Source organism: Temnothorax curvispinosus, unplaced genomic scaffold (genome assembly GCF_003070985.1).
Source record: "Temnothorax curvispinosus isolate PA1 unplaced genomic scaffold, ASM307098v1 QBEX01010254.1, whole genome shotgun sequence".
NCBI classification, from domain to species: Eukaryota; Metazoa; Arthropoda; class Insecta; order Hymenoptera; family Formicidae; genus Temnothorax; species Temnothorax curvispinosus.
The window spans coordinates 371-7,099 of NW_020220034.1; the positions used below are offsets into that span (position 1 = coordinate 371).

General features: G+C 42.4%; 2 protein-coding genes across 4 annotated transcripts; one reads left to right on the forward strand and one right to left on the reverse strand.

Moving 5' to 3' along the window:
* The first annotated feature begins 2,877 nt into the window (after positions 1-2,877).
* LOC112459937 (nucleosome assembly protein 1-like 4) lies at positions 2,878-4,495 on the forward strand. The gene is made up of 6 exons (XM_025024313.1): positions 2,878-3,024; positions 3,483-3,772; positions 3,882-4,041; positions 4,121-4,258; positions 4,344-4,436; positions 4,481-4,495. Exons 1-6 carry the CDS (start codon positions 2,878-2,880, stop codon positions 4,493-4,495), a joined length of 843 nt encoding a protein of 280 aa, XP_024880081.1.
* Positions 4,476-6,723, reverse strand: LOC112459936. Of its 3 annotated transcripts, XM_025024310.1 has the most exons (4): positions 6,706-6,723; positions 6,144-6,259; positions 5,917-6,059; positions 4,476-5,722 (listed from the first exon to the last, which is right to left on the reverse strand). In XM_025024310.1, exons 2-4 carry the CDS (start codon positions 6,250-6,252, stop codon positions 4,496-4,498), a joined length of 1,479 nt encoding a protein of 492 aa, XP_024880078.1. In that variant the 5' UTR covers positions 6,253-6,259; positions 6,706-6,723; the 3' UTR covers positions 4,476-4,495. The 3 variants fall into 3 exon arrangements, with proteins under 3 accessions (XP_024880078.1, XP_024880080.1, XP_024880079.1); XM_025024312.1 differs by lacking the exon at positions 6,706-6,723 and having other exon boundaries at positions 5,917-6,034; positions 6,171-6,679; XM_025024311.1 differs by lacking the exon at positions 6,706-6,723 and having other exon boundaries at positions 6,171-6,679.
* Between the last annotated feature and the right edge of the window lie 6 nt (positions 6,724-6,729).

Sequence of the window (6,729 nt, forward strand, 5' to 3'; positions counted from 1 at the left end):
CCGTAAATTTCAATTGTACTGTTACTTATTATACATATGTTCGTTATATTTGAATTCGTTTCCCCGTAGAGAGAAGTAAACATCGAGTGGGAACGAAAATGAAGGTAAACACGGTGTTCCCATGAAGGTCGATTAAAGGTCACCGACGGGCGTGCGACACCCACCAAACGTCGTCGTCGTCGTCGTCGAGCTGCAGGTCCGACAGGTCGATGAGATCGACCTCGTCGATGAGATCGACCTCGTCGACGAGGTAGCCATCGTGAGGGTGTTCCGCGCTCGTGACAGTCTCGCTCGGATCCGTGGTGCCCGCTGACATATTTCCCGGCCGAGTGTTAGCGAGTCGCGCGTATACGTGCACACATATTTCACCGTTCCCGGGTGCTCGCCAGTGCTCGGCGCCCCGAAGACCAAAGACACGAAAATAGCTCAGCGGGGGGAGAGAGAGAGAAAGAGCGTGAGAGACGGCAGAAGGGAGGGAGCGGACTTAACTCGCGACAAGCAGAAACAGGAGCGACGTCGATGACTCTCGAATACTCTCGATTGGGAGGGAAAAAAATATGATCACGGCCACCGAGGTCTAGGACCTCGTCGCGAAACATAACCACGTTGAACGCGGATGCTACGCGGATGCGCGAAAACTGCGTTAAGTCACGGCGCGCGCGGCGCGAGGATCGACCATGAACGTCGCGCACCGGACGGCGAATTCGAATTCCGAAGTCTCTAGGCTTCGATCGTTTTTATTGGAAAACGTGATTTTTCCGGGCCAATGGCGACGTCGCGACGTAACCGTACAGTTTCGCGTCTTTTGTCCAGAATTTTAGTTTAGATCGATCGAGCGATCGGCCGATCTCGATCTTTTATTTATTTAAAAATATGTCTTCTTGAAAATTATAAAAGTTTCGAAGATAAAATATATTTTTCTCGATATTTCTGATTTTTTTTTTGTATTTTTCGATTGAGTCCGGTATTCCTCTTGTTACAAACGTTTTGCTTAATGCTTTTTAATATTTTTAATTTTTAATTATTTTTCTCTTTTCCAATATTCTTAATGAAAGATTTAATTAATCTTTGTAATATTGTACTAACTTTTTTGTACTCTTTCCTTATATTCCTTTTTCTTCAACATCTGTTTTTAACGATCGAATAATTTTTAGAATAAGAAAAAGATAAAAAACCGAGATTAAAGTTAATTTGTACAAAAATTAATGAAAATTGTACCGTACGTCGTTTGAATTTCGAGTGCAGAAAGCGCAGCACTGCGCAGCCGCGAGAACTCGTCGAACACGTATCGACTATCGCGGCGATTCCCGCGCTTCGACCGGGTCGAGACTGTCGAGAGCCGGTCGAGAGATCGCGATTGGTCGCGATTCGCAACCGCCGTTCTCTCTCATCCCTCATTCGTGTCTGTTCGTGTCGCGCATTTACCCGCGGCCCAACCGTCAAGAGGCAGCGACCGGTTCGTCGTGCTCCTGTTGTTCGTTCCCTGGTCTCCCTGGTTTTCGTCAGGTTTGGTTTTCACCTCTCTCTCTCTCTCTCACTCTCTCACTCTCTTCTCGCGTGCTGATCCCGACTCCGTGTGATTCCATCAAGGTACGACCCGACAGAGAATAATCCGGAATCCGCGCCTGGCGCCGTGGGGCCCCACGGCGCGCGGCTCCAGGATACGACTCGCCGCACCACGTCGCCGTGACGTGATTCTCGCGCGCGCACTTTGATCCCCCCGCGTCCCCATCCTCTCTTTCACGTCTCTCGTCGCTTAGCATCCGGCGTTCCACACGGTTTCGTCATCTACGCGCCACGTGCCCCGTACCCTCCCGATATTCCTTCCTGCCGTCCGAGTTCCCCGCCGCGAGCGAAGCGGAGCGTCGCGAGGGCGCGAATCCCGGCGTCTTTAACCCTCGTCCTCTCAATGTCATTCCGCGCGCGCCGTCGCCCGTCTCGCTCCTCGCCGGCCGCGATTCTCCGAAAAGAGAAATAACCTTCCCCTCGAAGACGTCAGGACCGACTCGCACGGTCGAGGGAATCGCGGAATTTTGAAGCGCAATTCCTAACTCGTAAGTAGGCACCATACGCGACTCGCGAACTCTCCCTCGACGTGCGTCTCGTGTCCCCGCGTGGCTGGCGCGCCGTTTTGCGTTACTATTGCACCGAAGCTCCGTAATTTCTCACGCAATCTCGTCTCTCCGGTGCATACAATTCTAACACGCTCTGCAAGCATCACGTTGCACCCTCCGTGTCTGAGAGATTTCACCGATCTTAAAGTTTATCACCCCCGAAACCAGGGGGGGGTCTGTTTTCTATTGCTGCAGGACTAGCGCCTAGGTCAGTTCAGCAATAGAAAACAGACCCCTGGTATCTACCTTGTAGTTGAGTTGTTAAAACAGTCTCTTTCACCGAGAGTTCTGTCCCTTAATTAAATGACATGAGATGACTTGTTCCTACTGAGAATGTAAAACAATATTTTTTTCTTTCATTAAATTCCCCTTTGTGATTGTCAATAATTTATATTACTTAGAGATATATTTTTTTCTGCTTTCATTATGTATGTATTTAATAATCAAACTACTTATATACGCTTCTTTATCTATTCATTCTTGAATTACGTTGCGAAAATTAAGTATTAGAGACCTGGTCCTAAAATTAGTCTCGCTTGCCTTTTCTTTTTATTCATATATATACACCTAAGCAATGTACATTTTGCATAAATGTAGCACCGCTTAAGTGATCGAGCTAAGCGAAAATTAAAATTCGAGCCGATTGAAGAGGGACGATTACCGAGCTTTCAAGCTGAACGCCAAGAGACTCTTTAGATTAATACAGATATAGCCTCGGCTAAAGGTAGAGAATTGATAGCGACGCATTTGAATTGTAGTAAATATGACAACCGATCCGGAACGCGCCGCCAATACGAGCGGTACAGAATCCGTCGAAGACGAAGACGATAACCATCGCAAAATTTTAAATAGCAATGATGTGTTAGCTGCTCTTCGAGGTGGTGGTATTACTGCACCAGGATTTGCAGAGGTATTGCAATATTATTTCCCGTCTTCATTCGGCGAACTTTACCTACATACACATATCTTCGAATTTATATAAATTGATCTTATTAAATGACGCGCGCGCGTTATTTTACAGTGATATTGCAAGTTTTTTTTCTGAATCACATGCTTTTCTTAACGCTTGTTTGCTTTCACATCCCATTTAACCGACCATTTTTGACCGAATGATACATCATGTTTGTTACGCATCTCGAGTTGTGTGAATGTCATCCATAGTTTACTGATTTAAGTCAAATTTCATATAAATGTTTTTCTTATCGCCGATTCATGTAAACCAATAACTTGCAATCTGTAACTCTCAATCGATAACTAATTATTAAAGTAAAAAAAAGAAAACGAAACTTTAAAGAAGCTGGACAAAATATAAATTATTAAATTGTCGTGTTTGATTGTGAAGTACAAGTGTATAAATTGCGTTTTCAGCAAATGCAGTCTCTTCCTGCTCCCGTCAAACGCAGGGTCAAGGCACTGAAACAACTGCAGCTTGTCACTACTAATATCGAGGCCAAATTTTACGAGGAGGTCCATGCCTTGGAATGTGAATACTACAAAATGTGCGCCCCCCTTTACCAGAAGCGGAATGACATAATATCGGGCACTTATGAGCCAACCGATGAACAATGCGCTTGGGAAAGCGATGATGAAGAAGAAACGCTAACTAATTATATGAAAGAGAAGGCAAAGATCGAGGATACTGTAGAGATAAAGGATGAGTATGTTTTTTTTTTTTTTTAATTATTATGTACCTGCTTATATAAAAAATTAAGAAAAATTAGATTTATTTTAGAATATTATTTTAGAATTTGTGTAATATGATTTTAGAGCGACGGAGAACGAGGATGATATTAAAGGCATCCCAGATTTTTGGCTAACAATATTTAAGAATGTAAGCTCGCTATCCGAAATGGTTCAGGAACATGACGAGCCGATCTTGAAGCATCTACATGATATTAAAGTAAAATTTCTGCCATCGAATCCAATGGTGAGCTACAGAACGAAGTAATACAATTAATAATTAGAGAAGAAGCTTGATTCAAGTTAATATTCTTTTTCTTTTTCAGGGATTTATTCTCGAGTTCTATTTCACGCCCAACGAATATTTCTCTAATTCAGTGCTCACTAAAGAATACATCATGAAATGTACTCCAGACAAGAACGATCCGTTCAGTTTTGAAGGGCCAGAGATATACAAATGCAAAGTAAAGCTTTTACTTGATCTAATTAAGTTTTTATTAATTAAGTATATAAGTAATTGTGATACTAAAAAGATAATTATTTTTGTAGGGCTGCGTGATCGATTGGAAGAAGGGCAAGAACGTTACGATAAAAACTATTAAGAAGAATCAGAAGCATAAATCACGAGGATCAATGCGTACCGTGACGAAAACGGTTCAAAATGATTCCTTCTTTAATTTCTTCAGTCCACCAATTGGTAATTAATATTTCACGTATTTTTTAATTCTCCGTGTATAATATAGTAAAATTACAGCCGTTTCGTTCTGACTTGTGCCCTGATTGGCCATCGCCCTAAACGCTGTTTTCTTGTACGTGTGGAATCTGTTAGTCTCATTCTCGTTACAGGCTACGTGAACATTCTTCTTGGTGTCCCTCGACCCGGGATGATCACCAGGGATATGATTGTACGTGGAGTCCAGTTTGCGCTCGCCGCTTCGTTGAATCTCTGCCAGCAACTCTCGTCTCAACGACGTGGGAGCTTTCAAGGTGGGACGCACAGTTGGCTGCGGTTGGTCCAGATGCTTCGTAGCGAATTTCGGTGCTGCGTCCAACATGTTTGGATTCATCGGCGTGGATTGATTATAGATAGGCACCTTGGAAGATATATCTAAAGCGCTCTCCTTCGCGAGTGTCTCGCGCGTGAGAAGGACCACGGATTCGATTTCATCCGACGGAACATTACACGTTACATTCAGATCTGCTTTATTTGCGCGCATGCTAGGTATGTACGTGTCGTTAATCGACACGGGCGAATTTGGTCTCTCGGCGCCTTTCGCCAAGGACAGATATGTAGTATCTAACGACTTGACGTCATCAGTTGCTTCATTTTGCGATTGCACGAAGGTAGCATTAGCGTTAGGCTCGGTTACAAAAGTGGAAGACAAAGTAACTATTTCTCCTTTGCCGAGACTCGATCTTGACAGTGAAGATCCGCTAGGAACTCCAGTGTTGTACGTCTCGTTCAAGCCTTTATCCAATTGAAGAGATTCTTTGCAGGTGTTGCCTAGAGTATTTGTACGATTTATCTCATCCAGGCTATTGTCGTCTTCCTGCATCACGAACGTTTTGTCGACATCATCGGAGTTTGAGCTTTCTTCCATATCGCTAATGCTTTGAGCCATGTTCTTATTTATCACTGATACGTCGTTTATAACGAATATGGACTCGTTTATAGACGCGATAACAGACGCATTCAAAATAGAAGGCTGCGACACGTCCAACAGATCGCTGAACTCTGGTTCGCCTAAATTTATGAATGAATCTATTCCTTTGGACTGCGACAAGTTTAGGAAAGCTTCCATGTTTTCCTGCCCCGACATCGCGGAGTTTTCGTCGGATAAAACATTCATAGTAGCTTTGGTGGATGGCTTCAAAATCGGTGGCACAGATTCTTTATCTCCAATCGTTGCAGGTAAACATTTTCCCACCTAGTAGATAATGACACAAAATTTTACACACTTAAGCAATGTACTACAGACCTTAATTAATAATTCATAGCTATTGTTAAGCATTTGAAAATTTATTCTACAAGTATTTACTTTAATATAACTAAGAAATCCACTTCAATCAATCCTGATCAATTAATTTCTAGTATTAAATATATAGAGAGGGAACAACCTACATTTTCTATGTGCGTAACATCCTGTAGCTTCTCTTTATCCGTCGTAGAAGGTGGTAGTCCTTCGAAACTCGATTCAAAGCTCATTCTAGCCGATCGTTTCTTAGGTCTCGTGAATGTTCTAGTGTCGATGCATTTTCTGTTATCTGGATACATATTAAATTTAATAGCAATGGTAAGCAATACTCGGATTATAAGATAGTAAATCAAGCTGAGAACAGTTAGCGAACCATTTAGCGTGATATCATGCTTTGTACTTTGAACATCCAATTCCGGTTCTGTCTTCAACCAGGCATATAGATCCTGGATTGCAGGTTCGGCTCGGCATTCTAAAGGCATGTACAACCTACAAAAGAATAAAAATTTAATCAACGTCAACTTTGAAGCAATAAAAGAACATTTAACATAACATTAGTACAGAATATAAAAATGTTTTATCTGTCCTCTATATCTCCAATTTATCTCAAACTTACAAGCTATGGAAAAAACTGGTCAATATACAGACAATTCTTAAATATAATTAAAATTGACTCAAGAGCAGCAAAATGCCAAACCACATAAAGAAAAATAAAAGAAATCTATCAAGTCGATGTACGATCATTTTCTTCCACAAACAATACAAGCTCTCCCGTAAATTTCAATTGTACTGTTACTTATTATACATATGTTCGTTATATTTGAATTCGTTTCCCCGTAGAGAGAAGTAAACATCGAGTGGGAACGAAAATGAAGGTAAACACGGTGTTCCCATGAAGGTCGATTAAAGGTCACCGACGGGCGTGCGACACCCACCAAACGTCGTCGTCGTCGTCGTCG

Excerpts from the sequence above, each read along its gene's own strand:
- LOC112459936 (XM_025024310.1), bottom strand. The coding sequence starts at position 6,252 with ATGCCTTTAGAATGCCGAGCCGAACCTGCAATCCAGGATCTATATGCC. Across the intron at positions 6,060-6,143 it reads GCATGATATCACGCTAAATG|ATAACAGAAAATGCATCGAC; the intron begins GTTCGCTAACTG and ends ATATGTATCCAG. Across the intron at positions 5,723-5,916 it reads ATGTTACGCACATAGAAAAT|GTGGGAAAATGTTTACCTGC; the intron begins GTAGGTTGTTCC and ends ATTATCTACTAG.
- LOC112459937 (XM_025024313.1), top strand. The coding sequence starts at position 2,878 with ATGACAACCGATCCGGAACGCGCCGCCAATACGAGCGGTACAGAATCC. Across the intron at positions 3,773-3,881 it reads ACTGTAGAGATAAAGGATGA|AGCGACGGAGAACGAGGATG; the intron begins GTATGTTTTTTT and ends ATATGATTTTAG. Across the intron at positions 4,259-4,343 it reads CAGAGATATACAAATGCAAA|GGCTGCGTGATCGATTGGAA; the intron begins GTAAAGCTTTTA and ends TTATTTTTGTAG.